At 40.2% G+C, this 23,953-nt stretch overlaps 1 protein-coding gene across 1 annotated transcript; it reads right to left on the reverse strand.

Annotated features, from left to right (window-relative positions):
• Positions 1 to 8,887: 8,887 nt before the first annotated feature.
• On the reverse strand, positions 8,888 to 20,976 carry LOC311498282 (uncharacterized protein). Its single transcript, XM_084558815.1, has 6 exons — positions 17,734 to 20,976; positions 14,268 to 14,474; positions 12,626 to 13,689; positions 12,292 to 12,361; positions 11,813 to 11,987; positions 8,888 to 10,539 (listed from the first exon to the last, which is right to left on the reverse strand). Exons 2-6 carry the CDS (start codon positions 14,464 to 14,466, stop codon positions 10,380 to 10,382), a joined length of 1,668 nt encoding a protein of 555 aa, XP_084414941.1. The 5' UTR covers positions 14,467 to 14,474; positions 17,734 to 20,976; the 3' UTR covers positions 8,888 to 10,379.
• Between the last annotated feature and the right edge of the window lie 2,977 nt (positions 20,977 to 23,953).

Genomic DNA, 23,953 nt, shown 5'->3' on the forward strand with positions numbered 1-23,953 from the left:
ATCCCATCCCCTACCTTTCCCTCCCCTTAACCAGGTCAAAATAAACTTCCTTGTATATACTGAGGTGTGGTCTTGATGGATTCATTTGTGTTGCGTCAGATTTGATAGAATTCACATTCTTCTCTTTACAGTTAAGACCAGTTATTCTTTCACCGAGCCTTACGTCAGAAAAAGGAAAAGTCTGGACTTGTGTTTTAAACAGTCTCACACAGAGGACCTGACCCAGATTGAGGACAACCTTTTAGCACTGTCCAAACTCAGTGAGGACACCAAGGACAAATGGTGTTGGTTAGTGAGAATCCACCGGGATCTCTAAGGAGATGGATGGAGGATGATACATAACATGTGCTTGAAGGCAGGGTAGAGAAATATGAGGAAAAAAGAGAAGATGACTAGAAATAATATTATTTAAAAGTATGAAGAATGAGAAGAGTTCAGATAGGGCCGAGGAGGTAAGAGACAGTTCATGGTCTGCTTTAACCCGATTAGTCATGAGGAATAATGAAAACCACTGTAGATCCAGTAGTTTTAAATTTAGTGTAAGATATAGTGACAGGGATGTGGAGAAGGGACAAGTGACTCATAGGAGTAGGAGTGATGAGGAGACACAACAGGTCAATGAAACAGGAGGAGAGGACAAGGCCTGATGGCGGAGAACAGGTCGGATGTTTTCACATGGAACAAGACGTCTGTTTGGAGACGGTTCAGAAAAGACAGAACGGTGAAGAGAGTTGTGTAAGACTTATATGGAATGAATAAGAGAGTTATGTATTAACCTCAGTGGAGTGGGAGCTACAATAATTCGGCTGACCTGAGCCTCGGCACTGGAAGGAAATATAAGATTTAAAAAAAAAAAAAATTATAATTACATAAAAAGGATAATTGAGGACACGTATTGCAGGGAAAAAGAGAACCCCAATGCAGGACACACATGAGGACACAGTGTTGGATTAAACAAACCAGGACACAGAAGAAACTATCAAAGTAAAACAGGAAGAACCAATAACAAAACCCAAACTGAATAAATGTCCAAAACTGAAACTCTTGGTAGTACACCAGAAATGTCCAAACTAGAGAAACAAAGAAAACCCAACACACAGTAACATGACATCTCTCTTGTATATTGACATCAGTTCCACTTGGTTCCTGCCCACTTTGCGCTGTCAAAGGTTTTTGCACCTTGTAATAACTCGTAGCATGTCCACGTGGCTGCTGGTCTCTTCCTGTGTGTAATCCTCTAAAGACTGAAGAATAGTGTCACACTGTTGAACAGCGTTGATCTGTGCTTCGGTTCAGACTTACTTTACTACAAAGTACGGGTTTAAATAATGTTCAGAGGAGACGTGGTGAGAGTTAAAAACAGATGAAAGGACATAACGGGACACCCAGAGGGATGGTGGGGGGGTCGTTATGAGTTCAGGGTCATATCAAGGACATGTTTTAATGTTTCAACTTGGAGCAGTAGCACACATTTCACACTGCTGTTGCTAATCCTCCCTGACCTCTAAATAAATGATCACAAACTTATGGCTGTCAGAATACCGATGTGTTCTCTTCACTTTTTGACCCACTTGCAAAATCTAAAGCCTGAGGGACTTAATGGACAAACAATACTTTAACAATTTCTAGAAGCGTGTGATGGAATTTGGTAGAAATATGACGGAAATATGACTCATCAACCAGTGTTGAGAAGAAATATACAAAGAGAGTTCACTGTGTGGACCCAAAGACGAGGCAGATTCTCCGCATGTGAGCACAGCATGGATGGTACCCTAGGAGCAGAACGGGTGGTTGCCCAAGGCACCTCCAGGGAATGAAAATAAACTGACCCTGACGTGATTTGAACACGCAACCTTCTGATCTGGAGTCAGACGCGCTACCATTGCGCCACAGAGTCAGCTGTTAGCGTTTTCAGTGAACATGGACACAGTCACAGTAACATCTTGCATGCTTCCTGCAACAGCAGCATCGCCAGTTCAGTACACAGACTCTATAAAGATGGACGGCGGAACTGCTCCTCTAACGTGAAGCCAAAGCAAGTAGAGCTCCTCCTGGTGGTTGGCTGCAGTATAGGTCATAAGCTCCACCTCCTCCATGTTAGTGGGCGGGAGAGAACTGAGCTTTGACCTTGCTCTTGTAAAGTATGAACAATGTACAGTCTATTATTATTTGTTATTTAAGCTCTTTCTTTGCAGAGCAGTTTGGGTGTTTGCCCAAGGAACCTTAGTGAGTGAAGGGATGAAACTCAAGTTGCTTCTTAAAGCAAAACTGTCCCAAAGAGAGAAACTGACCCTGACGTGATTTGAACACGCAACCTTCTGATCTGGAGTCAGACGCGCTACCGTTGCGCCACAGAGTCAACTGCTGGGGCTCCTAACGAACATGAACACACTCACAGTAGCATCTGGCATGCTTCCTGCAACAGCTGCATGGATTGCCAAGCAGCAGATAATTCTTCCTACTAGGTAGTTTTTGCGTCAGGGCATTTGACTCGCTTCAAGTGTTTTTATTCCTATTCTTTCACTCCCTTAAGACTTTCTGCAGCACTAGCATGGCAGTCAGTCCATTCATTAATTCTTCTTGGAGGCAACTCTTAACTTTCTTTTGCCCAGTCATTATCTAGCAGTGAACATCTGTACCGTCCTGCCTCTAAAGAAGCTGAATGAATAGTTTAGTTTCTAGGTTCAAGCTTCTACTAATTGCTTTTTAAATTTTAATTTCTATTATTATGGAAGAAATGAATGTGAACACATTCATATTTGGGATTTAGGACTTATTTCAAAGGTCTAAATTAATAATTTTGATGCAGTGCCTTAAAATTTAATATAAAACCAATGCATTTAGATAAGACATGTGTTCTTATTCTGGAACCTTGTTCTTCTTGAAATGTTAAATCAACCGAGTTGTAGATTGAACTTAGAGCGTGTTCTCAGAGCAGCACACACATTCTCTAGCTTGCATTTCATTTCCTGAAGCATTTTATTCAGCTCGGCTTTTTCTTCTTCAGCCCCCTGCTTCACATTAATGGAGCCAGACATTCACACCTGCTGCCCGGCATGGTCGGCCAATGGAAGGAGAACACTGCTGGCTTCCTGAGCAGTCCGGTAATTACAAGGGCAAGGTGAACACTGAAGGCAGAAATGACAAAACAAACTTATTCAAATGACCGTATTGGTAAATAACCCAAAAATGGTGCATGGGAATTCATTTGTTAACAGGTGGTTGCACATACAGTTGAAACCAGATGTTTACACTGTGTTAAAAGACACATAAACCTTTTTTCCTCAATGTCTGAAGTTAAATCAGACTAAACCTCTCCTGTTTTAGGTCAGTTAGGATTTCCAAAATTATTTCTATTTGCTAAATGCCACAATAATGAGAGGGAGAATTTCTTAGAGAATTTTTTATTACTTTCTTCAAAGTCAGAAGTTTACATACATTTCCTTAGTATTTGGTAGCATTGCCTTTAAACTGTATGACTTGGGTCAAACATTTTGGGTATCCTTCCACAAGCTTCTCGCAATAGTCTGCTGGAATTCTGGTCCATTCCTCCTGACATAACTTGTGTAACTGAGTCAGGGTTGTAGACCGCCTCGCTCGCACACGCCTTTTCAGATCTGCCCACAAATTTTCTATGGGATTGAGATCGGGGCTTTGTGATGGCCACTCCAAAACATTGATTTTGTTGTCCTTAAGCCACTTTGTAACTACTTTGGCAGTATGCTTAGGGTCATTGTCCATTTGGAAGACCCATTTGCGCCCAAGCTTTAACTTCCTGGCTGATGTCTTGAGATGTTGCTTCAATATTTCCACAGAATGTTCCTTCCTCATGATACCGTCCATTTTATGAAATGCACCAGTTCCTCCTGCGGCAAAACAGCCCCACAACATGATGCTACCACCCCCATACTTCACAGTTGGGATGGTGTTCTCAGGCTTACAAGCTTCCCCCTTTTTCCTCCAAATGTAACAATGGTCATTATGGCCAAATAGTTCCACTTTAGTTTCATCGGACCGCAGGACATGTCTCCAAAAATTAAGGTCTTTGTCCGTGTGTGCATTTGCAAACTGTAATCTGGCTTTTTTATGTTTCTTTTGGAGTAATGGCTTCTTCCTCGCTGATTGGCCTTTCCAGTCCATGTTGGTACAGGACTCGTTTCACTGTGGAGAATGACACTCTCTTACCAGCTTCAGCCATCATCTTGACATCATCATCTTTAGCTTTTGTTTTGGGGTTGATTCGCACGTTTCGGACCAAAACACGTTCATCTCTGGGACATAGAACCTGTCTCCTTCCTGAGCGGTATGATGACTGGACATTCCCATGGTGTCTATACTTGCGTATAATTGTTTGAACAGATGAACGTGGCACGTTCAAGCATCTGGAAATTGTACCCAAGGATGAACCAGATGTGTGGAGCTCCACAATTCTCTTCCTGATATCTTGGCTGATTTCTTTTGATTTTCCCATGATGTCAAACAAGGAAGCAGTGTGTTTGAGGTGTAGCCTTAAAATACATCCACAGGTGTGCCTCCAATTAACTCAAATGATGTCTGTTAACCTATCAGAAGCTTCCAAAGCCATGACATCATCATCAGCTCTTTCCTTCACTGTTTAAAGACATAGTAATTTTTGTGTCTGTAAACTTCTGACTTTGAAGAAAGTAATAAAAAATTCTCTAAGAAATTCTCTCTCTCATTATTGTGGCATTTAGCAAATAGAAATCATTTTAGTAATCCTAACTGACCTAAAACAGGAGAGGTTTAGTCTGATTTAACTTCAGACAGTGAGGAAAAAAGGTTTACGTGTCTTTTAACACAGTGTATGTAACATCTGGTTTCAACTGTATGTCACAGCCAGATATGATGACAATGTTTTATTGTATAATGTATCCTGGACTATGACCTTTAACCCCCCTTGAGTCAGCATTTTGGTCTTCAGCACAAATATCATCCACCGGTCCTGTCTTCCTCTGCTGGGTTTTTTATTTGCCAGAACCTGAATGTTGGAAAGAGTTCAGTATTTTATCTGTAATACCATTACCGGACCCAAAGTTCAAATCCCAACAGGCCAAGCCTGTATTATTAGACTGCATCAAGATGGACGGAGAATAATCGTTTCCCTTTACTTTACAAAAGTGAAAGGTGAAAATATGGAGGAAATGGGCTCCGCTATCTTAGGCTCAATTCCAACCAGCATCTGTGCAACAGTGACCCGGAGGAAAGAGACGTGGTGCTGAGGTCCAAGTGCATAGACTTTCTGTAGCCTCTGCAGTCTGCACTGTGATGGAGGCTTTTATCATGTTCTACATGTAAAAAGAATGATCAAAGACGAGAACCAAAGGAAAAATGATCTACCTCTTGGTCCTGGATTAATATGACACTCTGGCAAACTTGCTCAACTGAGAATAATACATAGAAAAGGCATCGTACGTTGATTTTATGTGAAAGTTCGCTCTGATAAAGAGGCTGTGTTATATAATAGGTCACATCAGGACAGCGGCGTGGCTAATAGCATGTGTAATCATGGCGACGGAGCAGAAACCCTGAGGGTGGAAACGTCTGGACAGCGCAGCGTGTTTCAAAAGCTTATATTGTAAAGTGTCATATATGTTATATATTCTATGCATAATTATCTATTTCCCAGAGTTAGTTTAAAGTCTGATCTCTTTTCAGTCTCTACAGGTCTTCTGAAATGTTTAAAAGTAGCCAATGATTCACATGCATGCATTTTTTAAAAAAAAGTTTATTGGAAACAACACCCAGCCGAGTAGCACCTGCTAAAGTTTTTGAGCCAGGGGTCCAAACACACATCCAGCCTCCTGCAGTAACTCCGCTCTGACAGCGACGGTAGCGTAGGAGAGAGGTGTCGGGTTCGGCTCAGGAGACACTTGTGTCTGCGAGGGAGAGAAAGTTGAGGGGAACTGTGCTTGTCGGAGCTCTGAGGCTGTGAAGGATAAGAACATTAACTGCAACAGCTCCAGACTAAGTTCATATGAGTGCGCTTAACAATGCAGAGCCAGCAATCATCGTCTCTGTGCTTCCTGCTTATTTTACAGCGCTGGGCAAAAGGTTGAGTAGCTAACAGTCAAGAGATGATGTGTTAAAAAATAATACCGGAAAAACTTGCCTCCTGTAGGAGGAATTAGTAGTATCTGGAGCCAGATTCTCTTGCAAGAGGAAAAAAGGTGGCACTCTTTGGGTACTTTGGTTATTTAAATGGTTCTATTTTTACTAAAGCCTTTGTAGAATATGTTGCTTTGTGGTATTTCTATGAACTCATGGTGCAGTTCTAGTCAAAGGGCTGCTGAATGATTTCAGTGGCAGACTTCTCTGAAGTCTCACCTATCCATCGACTGTATCCATAGAGACTAGGGTCATGCATATGGACCTGAGCTCGTCTCTGAGCACCCTGGGGTTGAGAGCATCCTTTGCCTGGAGACGTTTGTCAGTGGTTTTAATCTGTCTCATTTAATCTTACACTGCATGGAGTTGATTTCAGCGTGGCGCTCCTGCAGGTTCCTCTCATTGTCTTGTTGCTCTAATTAATTCCTGGACTTCCTGATCTATGGTTTCAGTTGCAGCTGGTTTCCTGTTTTATTTTTGAGCAAGACGGAAAGCTGAAGGGCAGGGTGGAGGGTGAGCGACGGGACGACGGGGGCCAAGCTTTGACATGAGCTGTCAGGTTTGATGATGTGATGAGCAGCGGAGCAGAAGGGGAGATGAGCCGGCAGTTCGATTCCCTGTCAGAATCAGGGACTCTGCCAGGGCAAGATAGCTGCACACATGAGTGTCTTTCTGTCTTTGAGAGGACAATCGATGACAATAAAGGGATCTCGTGCACGGGTGGACGTAGACAAATTGGTCGCTGGTGCTCACCTCACTAATATAAATTTACAGCTAATCCACTGAGGAGGTCACTGCTGCATAACCCAACTTGTCCACAATGCAGAGCAACAGAACTGAACGAGAAGCCTGTTGATCATCTGCCTACACAATATTAGGAAGGAGGTTATAATGTTATACTCCATCAGTGTATGAACCAATGTCACCCGTTACAATAAGACTTTTGTTTTTCTCATTTTACTAAGATACCTATCTGTTAGTTATTTAATAAATAATCAAGCTGCTTTAATTAGACTTCCTATCATTTTATTTATAATAAAGTTTTGCAGTAATAATGTGAACCTCACCAGAAGGAACCCTTCCAGAAACGTCCACATGCTTTATTGAGCATTTGTGAAGCTCGGCACAGACTCTTCTGTCTGGAATCCATTTCCATAGTAATGAATTAGTGGATCCTGTTTTCTTTGTGACAGGACAAATCAGCTCATTGCTCTAATGAAAGCTCTCCCTTCCTGTTCTCAGCTTCATGAGTTATTATCTGAAAACAATTTCCTCTATTGGTTTTTCTCTCTGTCAGTAACTGATTCATTCGTTTTATCTGTCGTTCATTCTTCCCTCTGAGGCCTGGGAACAACGAGAACCACCACTAATAACTAACATCTGACGCTGGTTATTAAAGGGACAAACTAATGGAGAAGGTTAAGATGCACGCCTGACTGCATCACTCACAGTTCAAGAAAGGAAATGTCCAATTAACAGTTGTTGTAACATTTGTGTTATTTAGCACATATTAGAAGATTACATCTTATTTGCATATTTAAACATAACATTTCTAGAAAACTAGGGACTAGTGAGTCCTATTACCGTATTACTTAAAACAAGACAAGCTCATGCACTCAATATAAAGTAATTCATGGGTTTTATTTCACTCCTTCCTAAACTTCATATGATGGGCCTGCTGATAATTTTCTGTAATTTTTGTTTCAGATGTTTTCTAATAAGCCAATCCTCATATTGTGACTCCGGCATCTCCATTTCAGTAACACCAAACCTTTTAGTTTCTATATTCTCAAAGATTTTACAGAAGGTTTTGTTCACGTATCATTCACTGTCTGAGTTATATTAAGTTAATATATATATTTTTTTTTTAATGGCCTTTGACAGTATTATTCAGATTTTTGTCATGAAAAAAACTAAATTAAAATCCCCACTTTAGAAATCTTGGATTCAAATTGGTCAAGAAAATGAAACTGGAATTTTTAAACTGTGCAGATTTCAGTTTGGAAAATGACTGCAAATTAGCAGATAGTCAAAAAGATAAGTCCTTGTTTAAAAGTTGCATTCCAGAAAACTTTCTCCAGAAAGAAATCAGGTGCTTTCTTACCAACAGGCCACAAGCAGTAAGAACAGGGGGCAACACATAATTCTGCCGTCCTCGTCCTGAACACAGGTACCCCGCAGCGATGTGTGCTGAATGCAGCGCTGTTCACGTTCTTCACACATGATCGCACGCCCATCCACATCTCCGACAGCACCGTAGTGGGCCTCATATGGGACAATGATGAGATGTACCGCATGGATGAGACCAGGGTGGTCAAAATAGCACAGTGGATTGTGGGAAATCCACAATCCCAGATCTACATTCGGAGTGTATGCTGTCCCAGGTCGAAGGCTGCGACTTGTCCCCCTGGAGCCCTTCCCAGCTGTCATTGGACATATCTCCATCCTATCACAGGGCTAACACAGAGAGACACTCACACCTACGGCCAATTTAGAATCACCAATGAACCTAACCAGCATGTCTTTGGACTGTGGGAGGAAGCTGGAGTACCTGGAGAGAACCCACGCAGACACAGGGAGAACATGCAAACTCCAGAGCTATTTTCCCACAGGATAAATAAATCATCTATCTATGTCTGATCCGTCTTTGAACAGCAGCTATCTACTAGATGTTTCATCAGGTGTCTCTCATTATTGCAGCATGAAGAAGAAGAAGAAGAAGAAGAAGACAGTAGTTTTCTTTTCTTTGCTCCTGTACACTGTAAAATATTTTGCTGTAAATTTACAGTAATTTACTGGCAGCACGATGCCAGTAAAATGCTGTAATATATTTCACAGTATGTTTACTGTGATTACATTTACAGTACTATTTGTATTACTGTAAATTAAATCACAGTACACAACTGTGACAATTCAAATTACTGTAAACCTAGTCACAGTACATAACTGTGAATATTGAATTTACTGTAAATCTAATCACAGTACACAGCTGTGAAAATTTAATTTACTGTAAATCTAATCACAGTACACAACTGTGAATCTTTAATTTACTGTAAATCTAATCACAGTACACAGCTGTGAAAATTTAAATTACTGTAAACTCAAAATTTGTATGTTACTGTAATTTTACAGTTTAATTTTCTTTACTGTGAATCTAATCACACTACACAACTGTGAATATTTAATTTACTGTAAATCTAATCACAGTACACAGCTGTGAAAATTTAATTTACTGTAAGTCTAATCACAGTACACAGCTGTGAAAATTTAAATTACTGTAAACTCAAAATATGTATGTTACTGTAATTTTACAGTTTAATTTTCTTTACTGTAATACAAATCAGTGTTTGTCTTCATTGCTATGAACCCAATTACAGTACATAGTTGTAATCAATGATATTATTGGCATCTTAAAATATCTCACTGTGCTCTAGAAAATTCCTGTAACATATTACACAACAGCTCTTAACAGTAAAATGCCATTTATTTCTTCAGGAAAGCAATAACACAGAGTATTGTAACAACCCTTTAAAGTGCAGACTTTAAGAACCACTTAAAAATCTATAAAATGTCCTCTGATGGCCAATGGGCCTAAAAACTTTGTTTCCCATGTGGCTTTTAACAATAAACATTAAACATCAATTAACATTGTGGGGTGAGGTACTGTTAAGTACACAGTATAACCACCATACACCATCATTGTAAACACTGTACAAAATGTTAGCTCAGTTTAGCTATGATTAGACCAGTCTGTGCTATGAAGGTACAAACACAACTCCTCTTACAAAACAAATCACTAAATTAACTTAACTTACATTTTTAAACATTCTGTTTTTCAAGTAAGTTGAACAAATATTGAGGTGCTTACATTGGCAGTTGCAATTTTACCTAAAAGGAGGAGGTGGCACAGCTACAATGCAAATAAGTTTTCTTTTGAATCAAACACAACATTTTATAGAAGGGGTAGTCTCCCTTCCTTTCCTGAGTTTTCACTCTTTTCCCTAAAAGGTGTCTATTTTAATAATTTTGTATCATAGCTATCAGCTGTGCAGCATCCTTCTAAAACGTTTGCTATAACTTTTCTGGAGCGGCATGAAGGAATAAGAATAAAGAATGAAAAAAGGTATATGCCAGAACATATACTATGAAGACCTCAAATACTAGGCTGTCAACAAATCCTAGAAAGTCAACCCCTCTTTTCTCATTTTGCAAAGCCTGCAAAGAGAGAATTTCACCTAAGTTGTGACACATCCTTAATAGTTTTGCAAATCAAATTCTACAATTTCCCTAATCAAAGTGGCCACGCGGCGATTCAGACCTGTGCTCTTTCTTTGCACCTTCTTGCCGGATTTCCTGCTGACCTGTGTCTTGGACGTACACTTCGAGCCTTCAGGGTTAATCCTCAGGAAAAACCTGCAAGCAGAAGAAATAGTCTGTTAGTGCTTTTGTATGGAATGAATTTACTATCATAATGCAAGAGCATTTTACATTGATTCGAGAGCAGAATTTATCGATTTCATTCTCAGATTTTGTGATATTATCTCTCAAAACTCTGCTCTCGCTCTCAAAACTCTGCCCTCGCTCTCAAATTTGCTCTGCGCGTGCTCAAACTGTGTCCACGCACTCGGGTACGATGCTGCTCGCGCAGATTTCCTGCGCTCGCTCTCGGATCATTTGCGCTCACGGATTTCTGCTCTGCTCTCGGATTTTCTGCACCAGCACACCGCAAAGAACAGTGTTCGATGCGGCTATTATTATACAATATAGCCATTTTAATGAGAAGCTCGGACGCTCTTGTATGTGTTGAATGATATTTTATTCGAACAGTGGTCCAACAAATAAAAGAAATCACATTTATTACTGCCCCGGGGGTAGGGAGTGGATAAAACCTGTTGAAAGAGTGTCCGCCCGTATGCGACGCTCCTCGAAAAACAGCCAACGCACCCGTATACAAACAGGGATCATCTGATTGGTCACTACCAGCCGGCCTTCTATTGGTTGACAGCGTTGATACGCCAAAAATCCGCGAGCAGAGCAGAAATCCGTGAGCGCAAATGATCCGAGAGCGAGCGCAGGAAATCTGCGCGAGCAGCATCGTACCCGAGTGCGTGGACACAGTTTGAGCACACGCAGAGCAAATTTGAGAGCGAGGGCAGAGTTTTGAGAGATAATATCACAAAATCTGAAAATGAAATTGATAAATTCTGCTCTCGAATCAATTTAAAATGCTCTTGCATTATGATAGTAAATTCATTCCATACTTTTGCTCCATCAATGATATTCTCAGCCACAGCAAATACAAAATAGATCCTAGTAACAGTGACGATAATCATGACATCTATTAACCACTACACACATGGACAATATAAATAATAACTATAATGTGTCATTAAAAAAAAATAGAGGCTTTGGTAAACGACAAAATAGATTGTCTGTGCTGAAACATTTAAAGAAGTAGTTTACCCCCAAATGTTTTTTTTTTTCTTCCAATAGAGTATGCACATGCTTAAAGTGAATGGCAAATCGAGTGGATTAGAATACATTTACCACCATCGATTCCGGATGGGGAAGCGAGTGCACTGATCTCAAGTAATCATGGCACAAGTAATCAATAGGAAAAAAAGGAATTTGGGGGTGAACCACTCCTGCGATCTAACATGTCATAAGAGGCAAATGATGTGCTAACCTCTGAAAGAACTCCAAAGTACTGGCTGCCTCTTCCTGGTACTCTATGTTGAAGACATAGTAGCAGGCCATTAGGACAGCTGCTGCTGAGGAGAAGTCAGGAAGGTCCTCTGGCTGAATGAGGACATCTCCTTCCATAGCCAGCATCCATTTCTGAGCCTCCAGAACAGAGTCACCTGTAACACACACAGCAGGTAGAACAATTATTGTTATAGTGCATATGAAAAAGTGGACAAACAATTATTTCTATAATTAAAATACATGTGTAAATCATGTTATGGTACATCCAGGCCTTGACTTGACCCATGTACATGTAATCTCCTTCCAAATGGACCAATCCTAGAGTTGTATCAGATTCCTCAATGAGATTACCATGTGTTCAGTTGTGTGAATCTATTACATAAAATGAGGATGTTTTCATTTGATCACACTGACACGTGTCCTTCCACCTCCCATAGGCAGAGAGAATATTACACTTACCAAGAGCCAGCAACCTTGGTGTGCTTGGGAGTGAGAGACTGGCTTCTGCATCTGCTGAGGTGGTTGTCACCTAAATAACACAAAAGATCAGACAGAAAGACAGAATATTATAATATTTCAAATCATAATGTTTTTAGTCAATGCCTTTCTCATCAGTTATTCAATAAAACTTTGTCTTGTATTGACCTGAACAGTAAATGGTGTGGAAACGATGTGGACAACAGCGTACTATTTGATTACATTAGAGGAGAGTACAAAATATCTATATCCCTAAGCACAATAAATATTCAGTTGAAAAATATGTTCACAGCATCCATGTTCACAAAGTACTTACATCAGCCAGAAGAAAGAGTGAATCCTCTTTTTCTTTGAAGTAGGCCATAGTGACAAGTAGAGATGCAACACCATGGTTGATGTTGCCCACCTCGCTGATGTCTTTCAGGACTGTCTTGACCTCCTTTGTCCACCTTGTAAGTTGACTTTGAAAGAAATGTATCAGCTTCTTTCCTTTGCTGTTCAGGGAATCCTGGAGTCTGGTGTCAACATCGATTCCTGTCAATGTGCTGAAGTGAGCACACATGAATCTTGAAAAGAACAGAAATGGCCACTGTTCCTTGAGTTCCACAACGCTGGGTGGAGGGTTTCTATTGATGGCATAGCGCTGGGTGGTGTATGTCATCTTCATCAGCTCATCCACTCGGCCACGTTCTGCTGCCCGGGGACCCTCTATTGAGAAAAGGCTCACCATCTCCTCTCTCTTTGCTTCTGCAGATGCTGGTGTCTCACCTTCAGGGAGGTCAAGTGGCTGCCAGTTGATGCATCCGTAGCTATCTGTTTTCGCACATTTAGATGCAGTGGGCTGGGTGCTGGATGTTTCAGGCTGGCTGTCATCCATGTCTGCTGAAAGACGTCTAGGTTTCCTAACTCTAACCAGTGTGTTGTCACGATTGACGTAGTCAGCTCTGGTCTTTATCTGAGACTCCAAAGTGGAATAACCATTTCCAATAACTTCTCCCTCAAACATCTCAGCAAAGCTTGTCGGGTACTTTTCACAGATTCTTTGGGCTATTGCTGAACATTGGCTTAGTTTTGGGTTCAAGCACACCTCCCGGATTGAATCCACAATGATTCTTACCATTGCTAATCTATCTTCCTTTTTGGGTTTCTGCCCCTGCGCAAGAGACTGTCTTAAACTTGATGGCATCTTCTCCCATGGGACTTGATAGGATGAGACCCATCCAGTGATCTGTATTGGCACGTGGACTGGAGTTGTGCTTGAAGTTGGAGAGTTGGAGGTGCTAACATGGTTGCTTGGAGAGTTGGCGATTCCATCAGAGTTGTTTGTGGAGTTGGAGGTGATAATGGAGTTGCTTGGCTGGCTTGTAGTCTGGTCTTGCCCTGCATATTAAGAAATAGCAAAGTTTATATAATTTGTTATTGTTTCTTTCAAACAGTGGATTAAATCAACATATCATGATCAACAGTAATGCTAGTGAAATATGTAAACCTTTCTATCACAATGGTATTTTCAAGAATCCTCTTAGAGCTGGCCAGGTTATTAAAAAAAAGTTAACAACACTCTTAAACTAGACATATCGATTTATGGCTGTGTGTTGCTATAAAAGAACCCTGGGCAAGTTATTCTGACATAAGAAATTGCCTTTTACTGAACTGAATATTACATATTTTTATTCAGTATATTTTATCCTACATTTTAAACTCTATTCGTTAAAGATTCACCTACACTGCATAAATTAATATTCTGAAGAGGACAGCCTAAAAAGGACAGCTGGTTGCTGAGTTCCTTTTACAAGCACAGGTGACAAGATTCTACCAAATAATTGCAAGCCCTGAGAGTTACTGAGGCCTTGTATTGGAATGTGTACAGCTACTAAATTAAACAGGCCTTTGCTATGTTGAATGAAAAGAATCATTACTGTGACCCACACTCATCATGCAATGACTGCAAGACTCACCACTATTCTTTAAGTAGTGTACCAGTCTTTTAGCAGCTATAAGTGGAATAGCTTCTATGACGTCTTCCACTGCAACAAACTGCAGATCATTGTCGCTCCGCACACCAATGGCATCCAAGTGGTCGAACAGTTTCTGAAATTCACTTTCCTGAAGTGTGGGGAGGGCCTTCCTGATGACATCATGGAACGGCTGCTCCATCTCTCCATCTTAATTAGAATAAACAGAGTGATGGAAAGAAACAAGATTAACATCAAATCTCTTATACAATGGCAATGGGTAGTAGTCAGCCAGGCTCTCCAACTTGACACACATGTAAGAAACATCTGAGTCAAGCAGGCAGTGTACACCAAGATCCATCAAAGGTACTGAGGGATGTTTTTCTATCACAAAATACACCTGGGATGAGTTGAGCAAAATCAGTAAAATCTTTCCAAAGGCGTATCCCTTGTCATTGTGGTCCACAACCACAATCATGGATTTGTGGTATTTGGTACCCTTGTACGTGATAACTGGTGTCACTACAGATCCTTCATTAAGGCCTCTCATCCTAACAGCTTCTTGTATGCCAGGATTATACAACTGACCATCAAATTCATCAGCATGCTGTATTTGCACAGTTGGTGGGAAAAGGCTGCCAGCCTGAAGATAGGCTTGTAGGAGTTGATGTCTCTCAGCCAGGGTGCTATTAAGGTTTTTGAAATTGTGAAGCTTTCTTGCGCACTGTTTAAAAAATGAGTGCTTACTTTCAAACCGAAGAGTCCAAAGTCTAATGAGTGGACCAAAATGTAGTATGAGTCCAGGGTAGTGAAGCAAGTAATGGTGTTTTGGTTTCAGAGGTTTATCTGGAAAGAGGGTAGCTCTTGAATGAATATAGTGTTCCAGTAGTACTTTAAGGTATGCTACTTGGTTGGCATGGATTTTAGGTGCAGTTATCATTGCCACTATCTCTCGTAGCTGTAAGCACAACTGCCATACCTCATCTTCCAGAGGATTCTTTATCCTGTCACCAACAAGCAGTGGGAGTAAACGGAGAAAACACCAGTTTTGAGATGCATTTCCCCCCAGCTTTTCACTGTCTGCACGTACTTCACATGGTCTACTGGTGGAATCATTGTGTACATACTTAAAAGTAGAAATTATCCTATTCAACTGAGTGTACGTAAAATGCTTCCCTACAGTGACAAGCCGTTTAATGTAAAGAGCCAGATCTGTTGAAACAACCCCTTCAAATAAGTCATGGCCTAAGCATGGAGGGAGCCCTGGGTCACATACATGAAAGTATTTCAGGCTGTTAAACAAAGAGTCAAATTTAACACCATCAACATCAGCTAAGCCCTGGTTCATTGCAAGCAAATCCACAGAGTCCTTGTGACTCTGCTTTGTGCGTGAAGGACCTAATTCCGTGGGAGACTGTGTAAAAGTGTCTCTATCTATAACACAATAGCGACAGAAATGTTTACTTCTGCTAAAATTTTCTGTGAAGCCACCAATGGTGTGTGATCCAAGGTTATCTCCACAAAATGCGATCACTGCCCCTTGCACTATCTGACCATTATCCAGCTCAATTCCAGAATCCTCAAGGTCCTTCAAATCTCTCACAAGACAGGCAAACACTTTATCTTGCCCAAAAAACTTAAAATCCTCCTCCCTGCAAAGCATCACAAGCTGTATAGGATCTATAGAGGACCTGTTGTGAGCAGAGATTTCAGACAGTGTCATGTAAACTGCAAGTTGTTTGTGCTTTTTTCGCCCTGAAGCAAGAGGGTTGGCCACTTCAAATGCATCTTGGAACAAAATAATGGAAACTGAGGAAGCACACAGCTTAAAGATGACCTTTTCTTTCATATTTCTGCCATCCCTTACATCTTCGAGCAAAAGTGGATCATCTGATCTTTGTGTCTGAGCTTCAGTAACCTGTTCTTTAACAGACTGGTGATTCAATAGGGCTTTTAACGTCTCCTTTACTGGAACATATTGCAAAAAGCAATCCTTTCCATTCAAGTCTGAACCAAGGTAAACCTTTGTGGGTGCTACATAGTTAAAATTTCTCTTGAAATATGTCTTCCTGGTTTGATCAGATTTAAACATTCCCTCATTATACAGCCGCATGAGGTTATTCTTATTTAGCCCAGTCATGATGTTATCAATTTGACTTTCTGACATATTCTGCTTTGTTAATTCATCCCTCAATTTGGAAAATACCATGTCCATACTGCTGTCATGGACAACTTGGAAATCCTCAATTAAACTTTGAATAGTGCTGGCTGGAAGCAGCATTTTGGCTTGCATCCTCAAGTAGAATAGTGCCAGGTTCGTGAGAAATGTGTCAGGATTTGCACCAAGTTGTACATTATCATAGCTATCATCATGGGCGTCAGTGTCAGGCCTACTTGAATCATCACTGACAGGATTCTCAGGCAATAACACATCATTTTCCATTTGGACTGGCTTATCAGATGAATCTCTGTGTTTCCTGCAGATGTGGGATGTGAAAGATGACGTCACATCAAAGTATTTTTTACAGTTGGGAAAGGGGCAGCCAACCTTTTTCCCATTTCTTATGTGCATTTTTAAATGTTCACAAAAGCTTTGTTGACTGGTACATGTATGCGTGCATCCCTCAACCTGACAGGTCCTCACACTGGCTTGAGCAGGTCTATGGATAGTTTCCTTTGGCTGTGTATGCTTCCGACGCATGTGAGATTTAAGTGCCAATAATGTCTGAAAACTGCAAGGGCAACTAGGCAGACCACAATAGAACCTGGAATTAGCCAGGTGTCTATGCATCTTAACATGTTGATAAAATGTGGTAAGAGTCGCTGTGGATAAATGACACTGCTTGCAGACAAAATGGTTGACCATTTTGATTACCTGCCTTGCCAACAGACAACTAAACAACAACTAGACTAACCACCATAAAATGCAAGATTCAGGTTAAAATGCTGCTAGGCCTACCAGTTTTGCAATGTAATTGCATAGTGTGCTTATATAAGCACAATCATTGCAGAGAAAAAAAGGTTAAATTAAATGGATGAGAGTTAATATGAGCAGTCAGTTATGTCCTCCAGACTATGGTCAAATCTGTCTTTTTCAAATTTGCCCTTTCCCTGGATTATAAAATACAATGATGAACATTAAGTAAAGCATATATAGACAACAAAATAAAAGATGAATTAATACTGCAGCCAAATACAGTATATGCAGTTTGCTCCCCTAACTACAGCACACACTGACCAAATAAAAATACTAAATTAGAGTTAAACTGCTGCTAGGCCTACCAGTTGTAATGTAATTGCCTGCTGTGCTTATATACTGTAAGCACCATCATTTTAGAAAACAAAGTTATCTTTAATGGATGAGAGTTAATATTAATTAACAGATGAGCAGTCAGTTTTAAAAAGGAGAAAGTTGATATTTAACTTGAGTTTAGCAGCTTTTTAGCAAGTTTACATTCATTTGACTTACCAAAGTAAGCTGCAGCCTTTGTGAGAATTCCAGACTATGGTCAAATCCGTCTTTTTCAAATCCGCCTTTTCCCTGAATTATGAAAGACAATAAACGAACATTAAATGATATATAGACAACAAAAGAGAAGCTTAATTAATACTACAGCAAAATATAAGCAGTTTGCTTAACTAACTACAGTACACACTGAGCTGCATGTGTTTCTCCTGTCATGAAGGAACCAAAATGGAGCTGAATTAATCAAACATATCTGAGCTATAGCCTACTAAAGAAATTGCAAATGAAAGACTAGCACAGTTACAGTATAGCCAGTAAAATGATACACAAGATTTAAATGATGTTCGTTTTGAAAGAGGAGTTCTAACAACTTTTATTTACAGGTAGCATGCTCTAGCTATATGACTTTCTTTCTCTCATTTATCTAAACATACCAAACATCATGCAAATCTAGCTTGTTATATTTGCAAATGTTGACTTCTCTGAATGAGACTAATCTATAGATGAAAGAATAAACTCACTTGTTTTCATGTATTGCCTCTGCAGCCTCTCTCTGGGCATTCAGTGCTGTAGCTCAGAGAAGGAACAATATGTCCTGTTACGCTGTTTTCCCTCCAAAACACTGTCTTCTTCCCACAATCCACTGTCGTCTTCCCACAATGCACCTCAGTCTACAGTAACTTACACTATACTAGTGTGATTTTAATGTATGTTACTGTAGAAACATTTATTTCTTTTTTCTTAAGACTTTTATCATTTTTTAAGCACAGAAATATTGTGGCAATTTTTAACACACCACATATTTGTATTTAATGATGTATATTTAATTAAAGTGCATCTTTGTAATTACATTTAGAGCACATGGGTGCCTCATTGGACATGTAAACAGTGGGCTGATGCAAAAAAATAAGCAGAGAGGACCACAAGGATAGTTATCTTTTAACTTCATTGTGCTAATTTCAACATATTTTGTGACAGTATGCTCTGGAACTATACTGTAGCATCCTGCTAGTTTATTATTCAGTGGGGGTGAATCCCACTCCCACCTATATGCCCGTGGGCACAAGTCCTAATACTATTGATTTGCTTTTTATTTGTGTTGTGTGGTTTTATGGTTTTAATGTTATTGAGATTATGCAAAATTCTGCTTGATTGTCAACAATACCAAATACAAAATGACAAAGTAGTGATTTACTGATGAGGAATCTAGTACCCTCTTGCTGTCTGCTTCAAATCACACACACCATCAGTTATGAGCTGTTCTACAGAACTGGCCAAGAACTATAGGCCTATAGGACTTTTTCTATTTGCTCATCAACAAGGACAGGATTCAGTCATCTCATCTGTCGTCCCACCATTACCACTATCAAGGCTGAACATTGATCTACGCTACCTGCAACAATTGAGGAGAGTGACTCGCGGAGCGGATGATGTAAGGTGAGTTTAATCGTCTCTAATAAAAAATGTTTTTCCATTAACAGTAGATGCGGTAATGTAATAACTGTGGATTGTGTTTTTTGATAGTCTGGTAATGCTGAATTCAAGGCCGAACTTGAGCTAGCAAATTAGCTTGTGCGAGCTAGCTTAGGTTCAGTCAATACATCGTCATTGTATTACCCTGAAGGTTTAATTTTATAAATAGCTTTGTTTTTTCCCATATACGGCAAATGAGTTGTCAGTCTCCAGTCAAATGACATCAACTTGCCACTACAGTTCAGGGCTACAGTTCGGTGCTCAGTCCTCCAGCCGAGCCACTATAGTTATTTTCCACCGTTTCTTCCTCTCCCTGACACTTTTTCCGCACTACTAGTCCTAGACCTTAATTGACGTGGAAACCGCCCAATAAGTTAATAAAATATTTATTCTTTGGCTGAGACAACTGTGTTCAAACTGCCACACCTCGGTCATTTTTCACAGTACAGATAAAATGTAAGCATGTACGTGTTCAGTAACAACTTCTGTTAGTTTAGCTGTAATTTGCACTTGTTCCAGGCCTCCTTTATAGCCACTCTCAGGCAAAATGCAGCTGCATCTTGGCCTCTGTGGTGACTGCAGGTCAGCGCTCTGTCACAGCCAGCTAATGACACTACAGTAGAGTAATTCCTGCAGCTCTGCTTTTTTTTTTTTAAATGAATACATTAATAAATTGGTTTAATTTTTCATACATGTAATTTACATTTGTTTTTTCTGTTCACAGAAGACATCAGGGATGTCCAGTTCATGAAGTGGAATTGTAAGTTTTAATTAGATTGGGGAAAAAAAAGTCACGTGTCACATTTGTGAAAATGTCTTCTAACTTCCTCATAATTTTAGATGTTTTACAATGATTGGCAAACCCCTGCAATTCGTGCCTCAGAGTGATTTGGCCTTTTCCCCCTTTGAATGTCTTAAAAAGAGAATGCAGAATTGAAATAATGGTAAGTAAATGCATTTGAACTCTTTTTATTTTGGAAAGTGTTTCACAATCTGGTGTCCATTTGTCTTTGTGTCACTCCTAGGCTGCAGGGTGACCCAAAATGTGACCCAAAATGCCATAAAAGTGACCTGGCGCCGGTGTGAACTTTAACCCCGTTTTTGAGGCACTTCTGGGAGGGCTACAGTCATGAAATTTGCATCATTTGTACCTGGTGAGTCAAAGTTTCAGAATCTGGTGTCTGTTTGTCTCTGTGTCACTCCTAGGCTACAGGGCGACCCAAAATGCCATAAAAGTGACCTGGCGCCGGTGTGAACTTTGACCCCGTTTTTGAGGCACTTCTGGGAGGGCTACTGTCATCAAAATTGCATCATGTGTACATGGTGAGTCAAAGTTTCATAATCTGGTGTCCGTTTGTCTCTGTGTCACTCCTAGGCTGCAGGGAGACCCAAAATGTGACCCAAAATGTGACCCAAAATGCCATAAAAGTGACCTGGCGCCGGTGTGAACTTTGACCCCGATTTTGAGGCACTTCTGGGAGGGCTACTGTCATCAAATTTGCATCATGTGTACCTGGTGAGTCAAAGTTTCAGAATCTGGTGTCCGTTTGTCTCTGTGTCACTCCTAGGCTGCAGGGCGACCCAAAATGCCATATAAGTGACCTGGCGCCGGTGTGAACTTTGACCTCGATTTTGAGGCACTTCTGGGAGGGCTACTGTCATCAAATTTGCATCATGTGTACCTGGTGAGTCAAAGTTTCAGAATCTGGTGTCCGTTTGTCTCTGTGTCACTCCTAGGCTGCAGGGTGACCCAAAATGTGAACCAAAATGCCATAAAAGTGACCTGGCGCCGGTGTGAACTTTGACCCCGATTTTGAAGCGTTTCTGGGAGGGCTACTGTCATCAAATTTGCATCATGTGTACCTGATGAGTCAAAGTTTCAGAATCTGGTGTCCGTTTGTCTCTGTGTCACTCCTAGGCTGCAGGGCGACCCAAAATGCCATATAAGTGACCTGGCGCCGGTGTGAACTTTGACCTCGATTTTGAGGCACTTCTGGGAGGGCTACTGTCATCAAATTTGCATCATGTGTACCTGGTGAGTCAAAGTTTCAGAATCTGGTGTCCGTTTGTCTCTGTGTCACTCCTAGGCTGCAGGGTGACCCAAAATGTGACCCAAAATGCCATAAAAGTGACCTGGCGCCGGTGTGAACTTTGACCCCGATTTTGAAGCGTTTCTGGGAGGGCTACTGTCATCAAATTTGCATCATGTGTACCTGATGAGTCAAAGTTTCAGAATCTGGTGTCCGTTTGTCTCTGTGTCACTCCTAGGCTGCAGGGCGACCCAAAATGCCATATAAGTGACCTGGCGCCGGTGTGAACTTTGACCTCGATTTTGAGGCACTTCTGGGAGGGCTACTGTCATCAAATTTGCATCATGTGTACCTGGTGAGTCAAAGTTTCAGAATCTGGTGTCCGTTTGTCTCTGTGTCACTCCTAGGCTGCAGGGTGACCCAAAATGTGACCCAAAATGCCATAAAAGTGACCTGGCGCCGGTGTGAACTTTGACCCCGATTTTGAGGCACTTCTGGGAGGGCTACAGTCATGAAATTTGCATCATTTGTACCTGGTGAGTCAAAGTTTCAAAATCTGGTGTCTGTTTGTCTCTGTGTCACTCCTAGGCTGCAGGGCGACCCAAAATGCCATAAAAGTAACCTGGCGCCGGTGTGAACTTTGACCCCGATTTTGAGGCACTTCTGGGAGGGCTACTGTAAGTCCAAAATATTTCAACCAATGATTTCATTATTTTGTATTTAAAAGTTTTGTGTAATTTTGCTTAATTAAATCAATAGTTTTTAATCAATCTGTAATTACAATCTACTTAATTATATCAAGTGTCACTTTGTTGAACCCGAATGTTGTTTGAGAAACACCCTGTGTTTGCTGTGGTAAACAGCTGGGTGGAATGTTGACAATGTAACCCAAGAAATGTTTTACCAATAAAGGTATTTTTGGACAAATGCAATACTTTTGTTTTCTTCTATCATGTAAAATACAGTATAAGTTAGAACACATTTTAAATTTGAATCCTCTTAACTTAAAATGGGAAGTTGCAAAAAAATATAGCACGCAGAAATGCGGGTTTGATCAACTAGCTAAGCAGAGTTCTTGTATTGGTGAAGTTTAATATTTTTTTGTTTTAACTTGCATTATTAAGTTGACACAACAAACAAATAACAGTTTTCTTCTACAAAGATTGTTTGTTTTAACTCAAGTTATCAAGTTAAGACAGCAAGTGATAAATTGTTAAATAATTTTCATAACTTGAAAAGCAAAGTTGAGTCAACTACAACAATGTAGCACAATACATTTTTTAAACTTTAATTCACGAGTTGAAACAAAAATAAACCTCAAAATGAGTTAACATCCGTTTTAAAGGCAGCAAGTGAACTTTGATTTGCAAGTTGAACTGGCATGGAATGTTTTACAGTGTGGAGATCCTTGATGTCATCAGTGTCTGTGTGTCTGATAAAGACGTCAAAGGGCGAGGTCGCCTCTCACCCATAGGTTGTTTTACATGAACTAAAGTGGGGAGTACTTGCAGAGGCCAGAGCCTACTTTTCCCAGTGTGCAGGAATGGGCCTACAATTAGCCTACTATCATTTCACCCCACACCCACCAAACAATAAAATATGTATATTAGTCATTCACAGTAAAATATGGTATGTATTACAGTAACCAGTTGTGGAATTAACAGTCATATACTGTAAAAATCATTCATAGTAACTCATTGGATAATCACAGTAATGCACTGCTCATAATACATAACTATTGTTGAATTACAGTTATATTTTGTAATATGATTCACAGTAAATTACTTATTATTTACAGTAAGACTGTAGTGTTACTGTGAAAGTATGTGTAATTTACAGTGCTCTGCTGTAAAAACATACACAGTAAATTAGTGCCAATTGTACAATAGTCCATTGTAGAATTACTATACTTAACTGTAAACATTGATCACATTAACTTGTTGGATAATCACAGTAATGCACTGCTCATAATACGGTAACTATTTGCAGAATTACAGTTATATATTGTAATATAATTCACAGTAATATACTTATTATTTACAGTAAAAGACTGTAATGTTACTGTGACAGTGTGTGTGATTTACAGTACTGTAATGTGAAAACATTTACAGTAAATTAGTGTCAATACTACAATAGTCCATTGTAGAATCACAATACTTTATTGTAAATATGGATCACAGTAATGCACTGTCCATAATACAGTACCTTACTGTGGAAATCACAAAGATTCGTTACAGTGTAGGATGAAAGTGAAGCCTATTAAATCTAGGAGTATTTCTATTGTTAAAGGAAAGATAGTAGATAAGAAGTTTGTTATAAATGATGAGGTGGTTCCCACAGTGCTGGAGAAGCCAATGAAGAGCTTGGGAAGATGGTATGATGCAAGTCTTAGTGATAAGGCGCAGTTTGAAGGGTTGAGGCAGGAAATGATTGCCCTCTCAAAAGGTAGAAAAGTTGGAAAGAATGGTTAATTCATTTATCAGAAAGTGGCTTGGTGTCCCACGCTGCTTAAGCGGCACAGCCTTGTATGGGAAAGGCATTCTGGAGCTCCCAGTTACCAGCCTAACAGAGGAGTTTAAGTGCACTAAAGTTAGACTGGAAATGACTCTCACTCAGTCGAAGGATCCAGTGGTTAGGAGTGTAGCGCCTACTGTTAAGACAGGGAGGAAGTGGAAGGCAAAAGAGGCAGTGCAGCAAGCATAGGCAGCTCTTAAACATAG

This window comes from Chelon labrosus (assembly GCF_963514085.1).
Source record: "Chelon labrosus genome assembly, chromosome: 13".
In the NCBI taxonomy this organism is placed as follows: Eukaryota; Metazoa; Chordata; class Actinopteri; order Mugiliformes; family Mugilidae; genus Chelon; species Chelon labrosus.

Bases quoted from the DNA above. Each gene is read 5' to 3' on its own strand.
- LOC311498282 (XM_084558815.1), bottom strand. From the start codon at position 14,466: ATGGAGCAGCCGTTCCATGATGTCATCAGGAAGGCCCTCCCCACACTT. The intron at 12,362-12,625 runs GTAAGTACTTTG...TGTGTTATTTAG, and splicing joins CACTCTTTCTTCTGGCTGAT to GTGACAACCACCTCAGCAGA. The intron at 10,540-11,812 runs GTTAGCACATCA...TTCTGCTTGCAG, and splicing joins ACTTTGGAGTTCTTTCAGAG to GTTTTTCCTGAGGATTAACC.